Source organism: Patagioenas fasciata, chromosome 36 (genome assembly GCF_037038585.1).
Source record: "Patagioenas fasciata isolate bPatFas1 chromosome 36, bPatFas1.hap1, whole genome shotgun sequence".
NCBI classification, from domain to species: domain Eukaryota; kingdom Metazoa; phylum Chordata; class Aves; order Columbiformes; family Columbidae; genus Patagioenas; species Patagioenas fasciata.
This window is the reverse complement of record NC_092555.1, coordinates 3145300-3163822: the sequence shown is the minus strand read 5'-3', so window position 1 is coordinate 3163822 and position 18523 is coordinate 3145300. Positions and strand designations below refer to the sequence as shown.

At 59.1% G+C, this 18523-nt stretch overlaps 1 protein-coding gene across 1 annotated transcript; it reads left to right on the top strand.

The window, feature by feature from the left end:
* Positions 1-372: 372 nt before the first annotated feature.
* On the top strand, positions 373-18387 carry PHF8 (PHD finger protein 8). The gene is given in 23 exon segments (XM_071801255.1): positions 373-666; positions 2049-2134; positions 2420-2522; positions 3973-4133; positions 4776-4917; positions 5559-5745; positions 7249-7411; positions 8224-8311; positions 8980-9086; positions 10260-10351; positions 10815-10904; positions 11676-11798; positions 11800-11847; positions 11934-12019; positions 12479-12533; positions 12535-12565; positions 12774-12859; positions 13346-13455; positions 14514-14731; positions 14816-14911; positions 16100-16209; positions 17231-17621; positions 17709-18387. Coding segments are annotated over 23 exon segments (2760 nt in total). The 5' UTR covers positions 373-568; the 3' UTR covers positions 17798-18387.
* Positions 18388-18523: the final 136 nt, after the last annotated feature.

Genomic DNA, 18523 nt, shown 5'->3' with positions numbered 1-18523 from the left:
AGCCCCGGGGCCCTGTAGGTTCTTGGGGCCCTATAGGCCCCTTTTTGGGGCCCTATAGGCCTTTGTGGGGGGGATCCCAGGGACCTATAGATTCTTTTGGGGGTGTCGTAGGGCCCTATAGAGCAAGGGAGGCCCTATAGGGCTTTGGGTGAGGCTGTACCAGGGATCTATAGGCCCTTTTGGGGGTGTCACAGGGCCCTATAGGTCTTTTTTGGGGGGGGTGTCCTATAGAGACCCTATAGATCCTTGTTTGGGGGTATCCCAGGTCCCTATAGATTGTGCATGTGGGGGTTGTGTTTCTATAGGGGAGGGGAACATATAGGGAAGCATTAAAGGGGGGGAGGGGTGGCTATAGGGTGCATTTCTATAGGGGGTCACCTATAGAATAGGGTGAGTGTCTATAGGGGTCCAGGGACCTATAGGGTGAGCGGGGCGGATGCGCGGGGCCGGGGGGGTCTATAGGGGGTGGGGGGGGGGTCTGTAGGGATCCATAGGGATCTGTAGGGATTCCTAGGGGTCTGTAGGATCCATAGGGGGCCCGTAGGGGCCTATAGGATCCATAGGGGCCATGGCCTCGGTGCCCGTGTACTGCCTGTGCCGCCTGCCCTACGATGTCACCCGCTTCATGATCGAGTGCGACGGCTGCCAGGACTGGTTCCACGGCAGGTGCGACTGGGAGGGCACTGGGATATACTGGGATATACTGGGATGGACTGGGAGGGAGCTGGGAGGGCGTGAGAGGGGACTGGGGGGCACTGGGAGGGCACTGGGATATACTGGGATGGACTGGGAGGGACTGGGGGGCATTGGGAGGGAGCTGGGAGGGCATGAGAGGGGACTGGGGGGCACTGGGAGGGCACTGGGAGGGGACTGGGATGGACTGGGATGGACTGGGAGGGCACTGGGATATGCTAGGATATACTGGGATGGACTGGGAGGGACTGGGGGGCATTGGGAGGGAGCTGGGAGGGCGTGAGAGGGGACTGGGGGGCACTGGGAGGGGACTGGGATGGACTGGGAGGGATTGGGGGGCACTGGGAGGGGACTGGAAAGGAACGGGGGAACTGGGGGTTGCTGGGAGGCACTGGGAGGGGACTGGGAGGGACTGGGGGGCACTGGGAGGGGAGTGGGAGAGATTGGGGGGCACTGGGAAGGGGTGAGAGGGGACTGGGGGACACTGGGAGGGGAGTGAGGGACACTGAGGGGACACTGGGAGAGGACTGGGATATACTGGGAGGACACTGGGAGGGATTGGGGGGCACTGGGAGGGACTGGAAAGGGACAGAAGGGAACTGGGGGGTTGCTGGGAGACACTGGGAGGGGATTAAGGGAACTAGGTGGGCACTGGGATATACTGGGAGGGACTGGGGGGCATTGGGAGGGAACTGGGAGGGTGTGAGAGGGGACAGGAGGGAACTGGGGGGCACTGGGAGGGGACTGGGATATACTGGAAGGGATTGGGGGGCACTTGGAGCACACTGGGAGGGACTGGGGGACACTGGAAGGGGACTGGGATGTACTGGGAGGACACTGGGAGGGATTGGGGGGCACTGGGAGGGACTGGCAAGGGACAGGGGGGAGCTGGGGGGTTGCTGGGAGGCACTGGGAGGGGATTAAGGGAACTGGGAAGGACACTGGGATATACTGGGAGGACACTGGGATATACTGGGGGGCACTGGGAGGCATGTGGGGGGCACTGGGCTATACTGGGGGGCAGTGGGAGGGATATGGGGGGGACTGGGAAGGGACAGGAGGGCACTGGGAGGGGACTGGGAAGGGGTGAGAGGGGACTGGGAGGGCACTGGGATATACTGGGGGGCACTGGGATATACTGGGGGGCACTGGGAGGGCACGGGGGGTTACTGGGAGGGTTACTGGGAGGTTTACTGGGAGCACTGGGAGGGTTCCTGGGAAATGCTGGCTGTGTTAGAGCTTTATACTGGTCCATATGGATTCATACTGGTGCGTATGGGTTCGTACTGGTGCGTATGGGTTCGTACCGGTTCATATGGGCTCATACTGGTCCATACTGGTCCATACTGGTGCAGCTGCGTGGGGGTGGAGGAGGAGGCGGCCGCCGACATCGACCTGTTCCACTGCCCGACCTGCGCCGTCCTGCGCGGCCCCTCCGTCCGTGAGTGACCTATAGCGGCACCTATAGCGGGACCTATAGTGGGTGTGGGGCTCCATCTGGGAGTCCCCTAGGGTGCACTGGGAGGGAACTGGGGGGGACTGGGATATACTGGGGAGCACTGGGAGTGCTCCCAGTAACCCCCTGTGCCCTCCCGGTGCCTCCTGCTTGGAACCCTATAGACCCCTATAGACCCAGGGCTCCTTCCCCTCTCTGGCCCCGTATGGAGCATAGGGGGCCGGGCTGGGGGTGTCCAGGGTGCCTATGGGATCCATATGTTCCCCACAGTGAAGCGGCGCCGGGGGGCCCCGAAGGAGGCGGAGCCAATGCGCCCCGCCCGCACAGGCTCCGCCCACTTCGTCCGCGAGCTGCGCGGCCGCACCTTCCCCAGGTGAGACCTATAGGAACCGCACCTATAGGGACCTATAGGGGCCCTCGGGGATGTGTGGTGGGGGGTTATGGGGTTATAGGGGCTCTGAGGGTTTTATAAGGGCCTTATAGCATCTATAGGGGCTCCAATACCCACTGGAGAACCACATAGGTATTTTATTAACCCATTATAGTATCTATAAGAGCTGAGATATGCCCCAGTTAACCCATTATAGTATCTATAGAGCCTCGAATACCCCCCAGAGAACCACATACAGATCTCGTTGATCCATTATAGCATCTATAGGAGCGTCAGCAGCCACCAGAGGACCATACAGGGATCTCAGTAACCCATTATAGTATCTATAGGAGCTTCAAAACCCACCGGAGGACCACATCGGGGTGTTCCCAACGCATTATAGCGTCTATAGGAGCTTGAATAGCCACCAGAGGACCACGTAGGGATCTCATTAACCCATTATAGCACCTATAGGAGCTCCAATACCTACCGAAGGACCACATAGGGACCTTATTAGTGTATTATAGCGTCTATAGGAGCTTCAATACCCATCAGAGGACCACGTAGGGATCTCATTAGCCTATTATAGCATGTATAGGAGGTTCAATACCTACCGCAGGACTACATAGGGGTCTCCTTAACCCATTATAGCATCTATAGGAGCTTCAATACCCATCAGAAGACCACGTAGGGGTCTTATTAACCTATTATAGCATCTATAGGACGTCCAATACCCACCAGAGGACCACATAGGGATCTTATTAAGCTATTACAACATCTATAGGAGGTTCAATGCGTACCACAGGACCATATAGGGATCTCATTAACCTATTATAGCATCTATAGGAACTTCAATACGTATCAGAGGACCACATAGGGATCTTATTAACCCATTATAGCATCTATAGGAGCTTCAATACGTATCAGAGGACCACATAGGGATCTCATTAACCCATTATAGCATCTATAGGAGCTTCAATACCCACCAGAAAACCACGTAGGGATCTTATTAACCTATTATAGCACCTATAGGAGGTTCAATACCCACCAAAAGACCACATACGGATCTTATTAATCTATTATAGCGTCTATAGGAGGTTCAATACCCACCAGAGAACCACATAGGGATCTCATTAACCTATTATAGCATCTATAGGAACTTCAATACATATCAGAGGACCACATAGGGATCTCGTTAACCCATTATAGCATCTATAGGAGCTTCAATATGTATCAGAGGACCACATAGGGATCTCATTAACCCATTATAGCATCTATAGGAGGTCCAATACGCATCAGAGGACCACATAGGGATCTCATTAACCCAGTATAGCAGCTATAGAACCTCCCCAAAACCCCCTGCAGACCCTATAGAACCTCCACCCCCCATCCGCAGTTGTCCCTCCTTTACCTTGGGGGCTGTCTATACGTCCCCTATACGTTGCCCCTATAGCGCCGAGGAGATCCTGCTGCGGCCCAGTGGCTCCCAGCTCACGGTCGAGTACCTGGAGGAGAAAACGTTCAGCGTCCCCATCCTGGTGAACAAGAAAGACGGGCTGGGAATGACCCTCCCGCCCCCCAGCTTCACCCCCCGCGACGTCCAGCACTACGTGGGTGAGTTTGGGGCCACAAACGGGCATTTCGGGGCTCCCGGGTGGGGTCTGAGGAGCCTCACCTCCAGCTTTGGTCCGCCGGGGTCGCCATTTTGTCCCCTGAGGTGATTTGGGCGCCATTTTGTCCCCTGAGGTGATTTGGGCGCCATTTTGTTCCCTGAGGTGATTCAGGCGCCGCCATTTTGAGGCGGTTTGGGGGTCGCTCTGTTCATCAATAATTCCCAAATCAGTCACTTTTTGCACATTTTTCTCCATTATATCATGAAATTGGGGCTAAAAGCCCCAAAATTGGTTCCCCTGGTGCTACCATTTTGTTCCCTGAGGTGATTTTGGCGCCATTTTGTTCCCTGAGGTGACTTGGGCGCCATTTTGTTCCCTGAGGTGATTCAGGCGCCACCATTTTGAGGCAGTTTGGGGGTCGCTCTGTTCATCAATAATTCCCGCATCAATCACTTTTTGCACATTTTTCTCCATTATATCATGAAATCGAAGCTAAAAGCCCCCAAATTGGTTCCCTTGGTGTCCCCATCTTGAGTCCCAAGGTGATTTTGGCGCCATTTTGCTCCCTGAGATGCTTCAGGCGCCATGTTGAGCCCCGAACCTGTGACCCTATGGCTGATCCTATAGGGTTTGCGTTCCATAGGGGGGGACAAGGTGATCGAGGTGATCGACGTGGGGCGCCAGGCCGGCTGCAGGATGACCCTGGGGGAGTTCGTCGCCTACCTGGGGGGGACACGCAGGGACCGGGTGCTCAACGTCATCAGCCTGGAGTTCTCCGACACACGGTGGGGCTCCCAGTATGGACCAGTATGGACCAGTGACCCTCCCGGTGTCCCTGGTGTCCCCCCTGGTGTCCCCCCAACCTGGGGACCCCCCATTAGAACCAGTGTCACCCCCCTCAGTGCCACAATCAACCCCCCTGTGCCCTCCCAGTGTGTCCCAGTACAAACCAGTATGAACCAGGTCCCCCCCATTTTCAGTGACACCCCCCCAACCCTAAGGGTCCCCCCCATTTTCAGGGACCCCTCCCCAATCTGGGGGTCCACCCCCAAATCTGGGGTCCCTCCCTTTTCCATAACCCCCCCAAATCTCTATTCCCCCCATCCCCTCTCTGCCAACCCCTTCTCCTCCATCCCCACCCCTCTACCCCAACCTTGGGTTCCTCCCCATTTTCAGTGACCGTTCCCCAAATCTAAGTGTCCCCCCATTTTCAGGGACCCCTTATAGAACTGGAGGTCCACCCCCAAATCTGGAGCCCCCCCCTTTTCCATAACCGCCCCAAATCTCTATTCCCCCCATCCCCTCTCTCCCAGCCCCTTCTCCCCCATCCCCACCCCTCTACCCCAACCCTGCTGCTCCAACACCTTCGGGGGCTCCCCCAACCTTATGGGGGGGTCCCCTAATTTCCGTACCCCCCCCACCCCAGCCTCTCGAACCTGGTGGAGACCCCACGCATCGTTCGCAAGCTCTCGTGGGTGGAAAACCTATGGCCGGGGGAGTCGGCGCGCGAGCGGCCCAGTGTGCAGAAATATTGCTTGATGGGCGCCCGCGACAGCTACACCGACTTCCACATCGATTTCGGGGGCACCTCCGTCTGGTACCACGTGCTCAGGGTGGGTTTTGGGGGGATTCGGGGCGTTTCGAGGGGGTTTGGGGGGGATTTGGGGGGTTATTGGGACTCGCACATTGGCTTTGGGGCAGATTCATTTGGTACCGCATCCTCAAGATACAGGGATTGGGGGGCTATAGGGTGTATAGGGAGGATTTGGGGGGGCTATGGAGCGGGTTTAGGGGGCTATGGGGTGTCTAGAGGGTGTATGGGGGGGATTTGGGGGGTTATTGGGGGGTTATTTGGACTCACACATTGACTTTGGGGCAGATTCATTTGGTACCACATCCTCAAGATACAGGGATTGGGGGCTATGGGGTGTATAGGGAGGATTTGGGGAGCTATGGGATGGGTTTAAGGGGGATTTGGGGGGCTATGGGGTGTCCAGAGGGTGTATGGGGGGGATTTGGGGGGCTATGGGGTGTCTAGAGGGTGTATGGGGGGGATTTGGGGAGTTATTGGGGGGTTATTTGGACTCACACATTGGCTTTGGGGCAGATCCATCTGGTACCTCATCCACAAGATACAGGGATTGGGGGCTATGGGGTGTATAGGGGGGATTTGGGGAGCTATGGGATGGGTTTAAGGGGGATTTGGGGGGCTATGGGGTGTCCAGAGGGTGTATGGGGGGGATTTGGGGGGCTATGGGGTGTCTAGAGGGTGTATGGGGGGGATTTGGGGGGTTATTGGGGGGTTATTTGGACTCACACATTGACTTTGGGGCAGATTCATCTGGTACCACATCCTCAAGATACAGGGATTGGGGGCTATGGGGTGTATAGAGGGGATTTGGGGGGCTATGGGGTGGGTTTAAAGGGGATTTGGGGGCTATGGGGTGTCTAGAGGGTGTATGGGGGGGATTTGGGGGGTTATTGGGGGGTTATTTGGACTCACACATTGACTTTGGGGCAGATTCATCTGGTACCTTGTCCTCAAGATACAGGGATTGGGGGGCTATGGGGTGGGTTTAGGGGGGATCTGGGGGCTATAGGGTGTCCAGAGGGTGTATGGGGGGGATTTGGGGGACTATGGGGTGGGTTTAAGGGGGATTTGGGGGCTATGGGGTGTCCAGAGGGTGTATGGGGGGGATTTGGGGAACTATGGGGTGGGTTTAAGGGGGATTTGGGGGGCTATGGGGTGTCCAGAGGGTGTATCAGGGGGATCTGGGGGGCTATGGGGTGGGTTTAGGGGGGATTTGGGGAGCTATGGGGTGGGTTTAAGGGGGATTTGGGGAGCTATGGGGTGTCTGTGGGGGCTTAGTGGGGATTTGGGGGGCTTATAGGGTCCCTGGAGGGTACATGGGGGGGCTTTGGGGGGCTATGGGGTGTGTAGAATGCATATGGGGGGCTACACCCCACACTGGCCCCATATCAGGGCAAGAAAACCTTCGATTTACGTGGTTTTAGAGGGAAAACTTGGGGGGTCTTGGGTGTTTTGGGGGGTTGTGTCACTTGGGGGGTGCCCCCCACCCCCACCCCACACCCACCCCACATCTGCCCCACATCAGGGCGAGAAGATCTTCTACCTGGTTCGCCCCACGCCCGCCAACCTCTCGCTGTTCGAGGCCTGGAGCAGCTCCCGCAATCAGGGGGAGCTGTTTTTTGGGGACCAGGTGGATCGGTGCTACCGCTGCCCCCTCCGCCAGGGCCAGACCCTCTTCATCCCCACCGGTACGTCTGGGGGGGCCTCGACCGCTCCCAAGCGTTTCCCGCTGTTACAGCACTGAATTAAGGCTAAAAAACCTAAAATTGGTTCAGTTGGTGCCGCTGTTTTGTTCCCTGAGGTGATTTGGGCGCCATTTTGTTCCCTGAAGTGATTTTGGCGCCATTTTGTTCCCTGAGGTGATTTGGGCGCCATTTTGTTCCCTGAGGTGATTCAGGCGCCGCCATTTTGAGGCAGTTTGGGGGTCGCTCTGTTCATCAATAATTCCCACATCAATCACTTTTTGCACATTTTTCTCTATTATATCATGAAATTAAAGCTAAAAACCCCAAAATTGATTCCCCTAGGGCCACCGTTTTGAGCCCTGAGGTGATTTTGGTGCCATTTTGTTCCTTGAGGTGATTTTGGTGCCATTTTGCCCCTGAGGTGATTCAGGCGCCGCCATTTTGAGGCGGTTTGGGGGTCTCTCTTTTAATCAATAATTCCCACATCAATCACTTTTTGCACATTTTTCTCCATTATATCATGAAATTGAGGCTAAAAAACCCCAAATTGATTCCCTTGGTGTCCCCATTTTGTCCCCTGAGGTGATTTTGGGGCCATTTTGCCCCTGAGGTGATTCAGGCGCCGCCATTTTGGGGAAGTTTGGGGGTTGCTCTGTTCATCAATAATTCCCAAATCAGTCACTTTTTGCACATTTTTCTCCACTATATCACAAAATTGAGGACCCCCAAGCCCCCCCCACATTGATTCATCAGCCATATACATTCCCTGCCCCATAGATTGGATTAATCAGCCCTATACGTTCCCTGCCCCATAGGTTGGATCCACGCCGTCCTGACGCCCGTCGACTGTTTGGCCTTCGGGGGGAATTTTTTGCACAGTCTCAATATCGAGATGCAGCTCAAGTTGGTGGAGTTTTGGGGCATTTTGGGGAGATTTGGGGGGGATTTGGGGTTTTTTGGGGGGGGTTGGGACGGGATTTTGGGGGCATTTGGGGCCTTTGGGGTGAATTTCTTGCAGTCTCAATGTGGAGATGCAGCTTAAGTGGGGGGAGTTTTGGTGGTTTTGGGGCGTTTTGGGGGGATTTGGTGGATTTTTGAGGGGATTTTATTGGGAATTGGGGAATTTGGGGGAGATTTGAGAGGAATTTGGGGGAGATTTGAGGGGAATTTGGGGGGATTTGGGGCCTTTGGGGTGAATTTCTTGCACAGTCTCAATGTGGAGATGCGGCTCAAGTCGGGGAGTTTTGGTGGTTTTTGGGGCATTTTGGGGGGTTTTGGGGGGATTTGGTGGATTTTTGGGGGGATTTTATTGGAAATTGGGGCATTTGGGGAGTTGTGGGGGGGATTTGGGGAGATTTTAGGGGATTTTGGGGCCTTTGGGGTGAATTTCTTGCAGTCTCAATGTGGAGATGCAGCTCAAGTTGGGGGGGGTTGATGCTTTTTGGGGCATTTGGGGGCGGATTGGGTGGAAATTTGGGGGGATTTTGGGGTTTTTGGGGTGTCGGGAAGGGATTTTTTGGGGTCTTCGGGGTGCTGGGGGGTCCCCAATATTTGTGCCCCCCCATTTTTAGGGCGTACGAACTGGAGCGACGTCTGAGCACGGCGGAAAACTTCAAGTTTCCCAATTTCGAGACCATTTGTTGGTACGTGGGGAAGCACCTGCTGGACACGTTCCGAGGTGGGTCCCCCAATTTTGGGGGGGGTTTTGGGGGTCACAACCCCATTTTGGGGGGTCCTAGACCCATTTTGGGGGTCCTGGGGGGGTCCCAACCTCAATTTTGAGGGTCTTTGGGGGGGTATTTTGGGGGTCCTATCACCATTTTTGGGGGTCCTGTCGCCATTTTTAGGCTCCCAGCCCCATTCTGAGGGTCCTTAGGGGGTTATTTTGGGGTCCCAGGGGGAATTCTGGGGGGTCCCAGCCCCATTTTTGGGATTTCCCATCCCCATTTCTGGGCTCCCAGCCCCATATTGGGGGTTCCCATCACCATTTTTGGGGTCCCAGCCCCATATTGGGGGGTCCTGTCCCCATTTTTGGGGTCCCAGCCCCATTCTGAGGGTCCTTAGGGGGGTATTTTGGGGTCCTAGGGGGAATTCTGGGGGGTCCCAGCCCCATTTTTGGGGTTTCCCATCCCCATTTCTGGGGTCCCAGCCCCATATTGGGGGTTCCCATCACCATTTTTGGGGTCCCAGCCCCATATTGGGGGGTCCTGTCCCCATTTTTGGGGTCCCAGCCCCATTCTGAGGGTCCTTAGGGGGTTATTTTGGGGTCCCAGGGGGAATTCTGGGGGGTCCCAGCCCCATTTTTGGGGCTTCCCAGCTCCATTTCTGGGCTCCCAGCCCCATATTGGGGGTTCCCATCATCATTTTTGGGGTCCCAGCCCCATTTTGGGGGGTCCTGTCCCCATTTTTGGGCTCCCAGCCCCATTCTGAGGGTCCTTAGGGGGTTATTTTGGGGTCCCAGGGGGAATTCTGGGGGGTCCCAGCCCCATTTTTGGGGGCTCCTGTCCCCATTTCTGGGGTCCCAGCCCCATATTGGGGGTTCCCATCACCATTTTTAGGGTCCCATCCCCATTTTGGGGGGTCCTGTGATGCTTTTGGGGGTCCCAGGAACAATTTTGGGGTCCTGGGGGGGGGGGGGTGTATTTATGACCATTTTGGGGTCCCCCCACGTTTTATGGTTCACTCCCTATCTCACATCCCCCCCATTTTAGGGGTCCCCTACACTCCCCCCACCCCATTACCCCCCTTATTCTCTCCAGGGGGGTCCCCCCAATCATTCCCCACCTCAGGGGGGTCCCCAAAATGTTGGGGTCCCCCTAAAACCCCCCCAAAAATCCTTCCCCCCCCCAAGGGCTGCGGGAGAACCGGCGGCACCCGGCGGCCTATTTGGTACATGGGGCCAAGGCCTTGGCGGCCGCGTTCCGGGCTTGGACCCGAAAAGAGGTACGGGGGGGGTCCCCAACATTTGGGAGGGGTCCCCCACATTTTGGGGAGGGTCCCTTAATGTTTTGGGGGGGGGTTCGGGGAGATTTTGGGGGGTTATGTGGAGATTTTGGGGGGTTACAGGGGGAAGAATGGGGGGATATAGTGGATTTTGGGGGGGGTGTGATGGTATTTTTTGGGGGGTCCCCAACATTTTGGGGTGCCCCCCACATTTTGGGGATCCCCCACATATTAGGGGAGGTCCTTGGGGGGGGTCTCCTGGATTTTCGTGGGGGTTATGGGGAGTTGGAGGGGGGGGGATTTTGGGGATGCCCCTGTGTGGGTTGGGGGGGGGGTGTTTTTTGGGGGGTCCCCTGGTTTTTGGGGGGGTCCCCGTGATTCGGGGGGGGTGCAGGTGGGTGGGGAGGGTTTAAATGGGGGTCTCCCCAATTTTTCTGACACCCCCCCCCCCCAAAATGTGAAGGTTTTGGGGGAGCACGAACACGAGATCCCCGAAACCGTCCGGCCCGGGCAGCTGGTCCGGGAACTGGGAAAGGAGATTCGACTGGTGGAGGTAACTGGGATGGAACTGGGGGGGACTGGGATGGAACTGGGGGGACTGGGAGGCACTGGGGGAGACTGAGAGGGAACTGGGAGGGCCCATGGTGGCCTGGGAGGCACTGGGAGGGAACTGGGAGGCACTGGGATGGAACTGGGAGACACTGGGATGGAACTGGGAGGCACTGGGGGGGACTGGGAGGGAGCTGGGAGGGCCCATGGGGACCTGGGAAGCACTGGGATGGAACTGGGAGGCACTGGGGGGGACTGGGGTGGGGTGAGGGGGACTGGGATGAAACTGGGGGGAACTGGGAGGCATAGGGGTGGACTGGGATGGGGTGATGGGGACTGGGAGGGAACTGGGGGGAACTGGGAGGCACTGGGGGGGACTGGGATGGGGTGGTGGGGACTGGGATGGAACTGGGGGGAACTGGGAGGCAGTGGGGGTGACTGGGGATGGAGTGAGGGGCACTGGGATGGAACTGGGAGGCACTGGGGGGGACTGGGATGGGGTGAGGGGCACTGGGATGAAACTGGGAGGGAACTGGGAGGCACTGGGGGGGACTGGGATGGAACTGGGAGGCACTGGGGTGACTGGGGAGGAGGGATTGGGAGGGAACTGGGGGGGACTGGGATGGGGTGAGGGGGACTGGGATGGAACTGGGGGGGAACTGGGACTGACTGGGAATTACTGGGGGAGCTTTGGGGGTCACTGGGAGTTACTGGGGGAGCTTTGGGGGTCACTGGGAGTTACTGGGCCTTACTGGGAGTTACTGGTTTCCCCCAGGAGCTGTTCCAGCAAAGTGCTGGGAAGTCGGGCTCCCCCTATGGGCCCCCCCGGGGGGGTCCCACACCCCCCCCAAAAAAAGGGGGGACCCCGAAACCCCCTCCCCACCCCCCACCCTCCCCTCGCCGAGGGGGGGACCCCAAAAAAGCGCCCCCTGGAGGATGATGAGGAGGTGAGACTTTAGTTTCTTTTTTGGGGGGGTGGGTAGATTTTGGGGGACCCCCCCCTTGAAATTTTGGGGTGTCCCCCCCCCTCCAGGGTGACCCCCCCAGTTCCAGCGCCGAGGAGACGGAGGCGGATTCTGAGGGGGACCCCGAAATCCTGCTGCCCAATGGGGGCGCGCGGTGAGTGGGGGGGAGATTGGGGGGGGCCCTGAGGGATTTTGGGGGGTCCTGGGGGAATACTGGGGTTCTAGGGGGGGTCCCAGAGGATTTTGGGGGGGTCCCACAGGGGGTTTCGGGGGGGGATTGGAGGGGGTCCCAGAGGGGTTTTGGGGGTCATGGGGGATTTGGGGATGTTGGGGGGTTTGGGGGGACTTGGGGATATTGGGGGGTCCTAGGGGGGGGGTCCCAGAGGGATTTTGGGGGTTGGGGGGGGGGGATTTGGGGATTTCGGGGGGGGTTCTGGGGGGGGCGGGGAATGGGAGATTGGGGGGGGTCCTGGGTGGAATTTGGGGTCCTGGGTGGATTTTGGGGTCCCCCCCTGACCCCCCCTTTCCCCCCCAGCCCCCAGCGGCTCCAGCCCAGGGGGGGCAGATTTTGGGGTTCCCGCCCCCCCCCATCGCCCCCCTCCTCCCCCTCCAGCCCCCCATTGGACCCTGAAGATTCGGAGGGGGAGGAGCTACAGATCGATGAGACCCCCCCCCCGGAGACCCCCCCGGAGACCCCCCCGTGAGTGGGACCCCCCCAAAACACCCCCTGAACCCCAAAACCCCCCCCACACCAAATCTCCCCCAACCCCCTTTTAATCCCCCCAACCCCCTTTTAACCCCCCCAACCCAATTTTAACCCCCCCGAACCCCCCAATTTTATTATGGGGGGGGCTGGGGGGTTCCCCCCACCTTGTGCCCCCCCCTAAATTTTTGGGGTGCCCCCCCAGGGCTCCCCCGAAAACTCCCCCGTGCCAAACCCTGTTCTGACCCCCACCGGGTGCGCGAACCTGGGGAGGTGGAGTTCGATATCGAGGTACGGGGGGCAAATTTGGGGGGCTGGGGGGGGTTTGGGGGTTTGGGGGGGTCCCTGAGGGGTTTGGGGGGGTCCCTGGGGTGCTTGGGGGACCCTGAGGGGGGGGTTTTGGGGGGAACTTTGAGGATTTTGGGGGAGATTGGGAGGATTTGGGCAGCAATTGGGGGGATTTTGGGGGTGCTTTGGGGGGGGGCTCAGGGGGTTTTGGGGCATCCCAGTTATATTTTGGGGTCTGGGGGGGGTGCAAGGAGGGGTTGGGGGGGTGGTCCCCGGGGGGTGTCAGATTTTGGGGTTCACTCCGGGTGGGGGGGTGTTGGATTTTGGGGTCCTCACCCAGGGCACTTGAACAACAATGAAGTGGGAGGGGATGGGGGTTTTGGGAGGGATTTGGGGTTTTTTGGGGGGGTTTTAAGGGGCTGGGGGGGTGCAGGGGGGTTGGGGGGTTCCCGGGGGGGTCACATTTTGGGGTGTCCCCCCCCCCCCAAGGAGGATTATACCACGGAGGAAGAGGAAGGGGGGGGCGGCAGCGCTGCAGGGCTGTTGGACCTGTTGAAAGCCAGTCGGCAAGTGGGGGGCGGCGAGTACCCCCAGATCGGGTGAGGGGGGGGCACAGGGTTTGGGGGGGGGTCCCCGAGGTTGGGGGGGGACCCCAAGATTAAGGGGGGGGGTCTGGGGTTTATTTTGAGGGGGTTTGTGGGGGTTTTGGGGGGATTTGGGAGGGGGGTTTAAGGGTTTTGAAGGGGGTCCCTGTTTATTTTGGGGGGGACCCCAGGGGGTGGGGGGGACTGTATTTATTTTGGGGGGGGTCTGGGGGTTGTGGGGGGGTCCCCAAGATGTGTGTGGGGGTCTGGGGTTTATTTTGAGGGGGGTTGGGGGGATTTGGGGGGGGAATTTAAGGGTTTTGGGGGGTCCCCTGTTTATTTTGGGGGGGACTCTTTATTTTTGGGGGGGTGAGGGGGGGTTTTGGGGGGGTGGGAGTGAGTTCTGGGGGGAGCCCAGGGGGTGGGGAAGGGGATTTGGGGGAGGGGGGGTTAAGGGCATGGGGGGGTCCCCATGGGTTTTTGGGGGGACCTCAGGGGGTGGGGAAGGGAATTTGGATGGGGGGGTTAAGGGTTTGGGGGGGTCCCCATGGGTTTTTGGGGGGACCCCAGGGGGTGGGGAAGGGAATTTGGGGGGGGTGCTAAGGGCATGGGGGGGTCCCCATGGGTTTTTGGGGGGACCCCAGGGGGTGGGGAAGGGAATTTGGATGGGGGGGTTAAGGGTTTGGGGGGGTCCCCATGGGTTTTTGGGGGGACCCCAGGGGGTGGGGAAGGGAATTTGGGGGGGTCCCCAGGGGGTGGGAGGGGGTCTGGTGTTTTGGGGGGGTCTGGGGGGTTTGGGGGTGGGTTTTGGGGTCCCCAGAGGGGATTTTGGGGGGGGGGGGGCTGGGGGTTTTGGGGGGGTCCATCGGTGGGGGGGGGGGGGGGGGCTGGGTGTTTTTGGGGGGGGAGTGTTGGGCGTGGGTTTTATGGGGGGGGGCTGGAGGTTTTGGGGGCTCCCATTGCCTCAGAATAATTAAGGTAAGGCTCTAAATTTTTGGGGGGGGGGGGGTCTCTAAATTTAACATGGGGGTCCCCCCAATTTTAACACCCCCCCCCAATTTTATCCCCCCCAGCGAGGCCCCCGCGTCCCCCAGCACCCGCGAAGCCATCCAGGGCATGCTCTGCATGGCCAACCTCCCCGCCGGGACCCCCCCTTTTTATGGGGGTCCCCCTAGCGACCGTGGCCCCCCCACAATTCCGGGGGGGGGACCCCGAAGCACCGACAGTGACGACGAAGCCTCTTTAGACGAACAAGACACTTTGGGGGCTTGTTTTAAAGACGCTGAATACAGTGAGTGGAATTTTAGGGGGTGGGGGGGGGTCCCCAAAATTTGACACCCCCCCCTGAACCCCCTTTTTAATCTGCCCCCCCCAGTTTATCCATCATTGGAGTCAGATGAGGACGATCCGGCCCTAAAATCGCTCCCCAAAAAGAAAAAGGTCACCGACGACGCACCCTGGAGCCCCAAAGGTTGGGGGGGACCCCGATATTTTGGGGGGGGACCTTAATATTTTAAGGGGGGGGAGGATGGGGAGGGGTTTTGGGGGGTACCTGGGGGGGGTGGGGGGGATGGGTCTTGGTTTTGGGGTCCCTAGGGGTGTAGGGGGTTATTGGGGGGGTACCCAAGGTTTTGGGGTCCCTAGGGGTGTAGGAGGTTATGGGGGGGATCCACAAGGTTGTGGGGGGGTTATGGGGGGGGGTCCACAAGGTTTTGGGGGGGTTAGTGGGGGTGTCCCCAAGGTTTTGGGGTCCCTAGGGGTGTAGTGTAGGGGGTTATTGGGGGGGGGTCCCCAAGGTTTTGGGGTCCCTAAGGGTGTAGGGGGTTATTCGGGGGGATCCACAAGGTTGTGGGGGGGTTATGGGGGGGGGGTCCACAAGGTTTTGGGGGGATTATTGGGGGTGTCCCCAAGGTTTTGGGGTCCCTAGGGGTCTAAGGGGGTTATTGGGGAGGGTCCCCAAGGTTTTGGGGTCCCTAAGGGTGTAGGGGGTTATTGGGGGGGTCCCCAAGGTTTTGGGGTCCCTAGAGGTCTAAGGGGGTTATTGGGGGGGGTCCCCAAGGTTTTGGGGTCCTTAGGGGTGTAGGGGGTTATTGGGGGGGTCCCCAAGGTTTTGGGGTCCCTAGGGGTCTAAGGGGGTTATTGGGGGGGTCCCCAAGGTTTTGGGGTCCCTAGGGGTGTAGGGGGTTATTGGGGGGGGTCCCCAAGGTTTTGGGGTCCCTAGGGGTGTAGGGGGTTATTGGGGGGAGTCCCCAAGGTTTTGGGGTCCCTAAGGGTGTAGGGGGTTATTGGGGGGGTCCCCAAGGTTTTGGGGTCCCTAGGGGTGTAGGGGGTTATTGGGGGGGTCCCCAAGGTTTTGGGGTCCCTAGGGGTGTAGGGGTTTATTGCGGGGGTCCCTAAGGTTTTGGGGGATCATTTGAAAGGGGGTTGGGACTTTGGGGGGTCCCCAGGGGATTTGGGGGGTCTGGGGGTGTTTGAAGGGGAATTTAAGGAGACATTTGAGGGGGGCTGTGAGTTTTAGGGGGGCTGAATTTTATGTAACCCCAGAACCTTGACCTTCCAACCCCCCCCCCCCCAATACTTCTGGCACTCCCCCATTTTTGGGGTGCACCCCCATTTTTTGGGGTGCCCCCCAATGAGTGTCCCCCCCCTGTTTTGGCAGCGCGCGTGACCCCCACGCTGCCCCGGCAGAGCCGCCCGGTGCGCGAGGGGACGCGGGTGGCGTCCGTGGAGACCGGGCTGGCGGCGGCCGCTGCCAAACTGGCCCAACTGGTGAGCACTGGGAGGGACTGGGGGGACTGGGGGAAGCCTTGGTGGTCACTGGGAGTTACTGGGAGAACCTTTGGGGGTTACTGGGAGTTACTGGGGGAAGCTTTGGGGGTCACTGGGGGAGCTTTGGGGGTCACTGGGAGTTACTGGGAGTTACTGGGGGAGCTTTGGGGGTCACTGGGAGTTATTGGGAGTTACTGAGGGAAGCTTTGGGGGTCACTGGGAGTTACTGGGGGAGCTTTGGGGGTCACTGGGAGTTACTGGGGGAGCTTCGGGAGTCACTGGGAGTCACTGGGGAAGCTTTGGGGATCACTGGGAGTTACTGGGGGAGCTTTGGGGGTCACTGGGAGTTACTGGGGAAGCTTTGGGGGTCACTGGGAGTTATTGGGAGTTACTGGGGGGAGCTTCGGGGGTCACTGGGAGTCACTGGGGAAGCTTTGGGGATCACTGGGAGTTACTGGGGAAGCTTTGGGGTCACTGGGAGTTACTGGGAGTTACTGGGGGAGCTTTGGGGGTCACTGGGAGTTACTGGGGAAGCTTTGGGGTCACTGGGAGTTACTGGGAGTTACTGGGGGAGCTTTGGGGGTCACTGGGAGTTACTGGGGGAAGCTTTGGGGGTCACTGGGAGTTAATGGGGAAGCTTTGGGGTCACTGGGAGTTACTGGGAGTTACTGGGGGAGCTTTGGGGGTCACTGGGAGTCACTGGGGAAGCTTTGGGGGTCATTGGGGTCACTGGGATTTACTGGGAGTTACTGGGGGAACTTTGGGGGTCACTGGGAGTTACTGGGGAAGCTTTAGGGGTCACTGGGAGTTACTGGGAGTTACTCGGGGAGATTTGTGGGTAACTGGGAGTCACTGGGGGAACTTTGGGGGTCACTGGGGAGTTTTGGGGTTCAGGGTGGATTTGGGGGTGCAGGGGGTTGTTAGGGGGAGCTTTGGGTGGTGGTTTGGGGCTATTTAGAGGGTTTTTTGGGGGGGTTTTGGGGTGTCCTAAAGGTTGTATTTTTGGGGTGTCCCCCCCCAGGAGCACCGGAAGCTGCAGCGGCGAAAGGGCCCGGCCAAGCGCCGCCCCCCCCCTTCCCCCCCATCCCCGCCCCCCGAGGAGGATGAGGAGGACGAAGAGGACGAAGAGGATGAGGACGACCCCCCCCAACCCCAGGGGGACCCCGAAACTGCGCTTGGCGGGGGGGGAATAGGGGAAGGAGACTCCGACCCCCCCCAGCCTCAAGAACCCCCTTACCCCCCCAGTTTGGCGGATCACGAGTACACGGCCCGGCCCGCAGGGGGCGCCGGGGGGCCGGGCGGGGGGGGCGGGCCCCCCGTTTTTGGGGTGACCCGCGCGCCCACCCCCATGGCCCCCGGCGTGTTCCTCAGCCAGCGCCGCCCCCCCCACGCCACGCCCACCGCCGCCCAGGGTAAGTTTGGGGAGGGGGGGGATTTTTAGGGTCCCCCCCCACACCCTAAGATTGCCCAATATTGACGGAAAACCCCGTTTTTTGCAGGAAAACGCCCCAAAAAGGGCCTGGCCACGGCCAAGCAGCGCCTGGGCAGGATCCTCAAGATCCATCGCAATGGGAAGCTGTTGCTTTAAGAAGGGGGCGTGGCCGTGTCAGGCCACGCCTATTGGAGGCGTGGCTTGATGTATCCCACGCCCCCTTCCCAATCCCTTACATTGACATGCTGCGGGGAGAGGGCGTGGCTAAGCGAAACCACGCCCCCACACGGTCTAGCCATGCAGGGGGCGTGGCTTGATGAAAGGCCACGCCCCCACCGCAGCGCGCTCCTCAGGGAGGGGGCGTGGCCAAACTGCGCCCTCAAGGGGAGGAGCCACCGCCAGGCCACGCCCATCCCCGGGATGCTTGTCCCTGCGGCTTCTCATTGGCTGCTGCCACACCAGAGGGGGCGGGGCTTTCCCTCCCATTGGTTGCTGTGAAGCGAATAGGTGATTGGGGGAGCCCCTGGACTGGAGAAGGGGCGGAGCTTCCTCTGATTGGTCCTCCCTGGAGGGTTTGTTTTTTTTTTTTTTAAGTTCCGCCCCCAAGTCTTCAGGTTGATTGGCAGGGGGGCGGGGCCGCTTCCCATTGGCCGCCTCCCCGGGTTTGTGGGCGTGTCCAGAGGCCGCGTTCCCGCCCCCACTTTTGTATTTGTTAGAATAATAAACACAAAAAAAAGAGAAAAAAACCCCAAATTTATCCGTAATTAAAAAGTGAATCAGGCGTCACGTGACCGCCATCAACGCCGAACTCTCGCGAGATTTCACTCCCTCAGCCACCGAACTCTCGCGAGACCTCCCCCCCCCCCCCCCCCATCCCGCAAG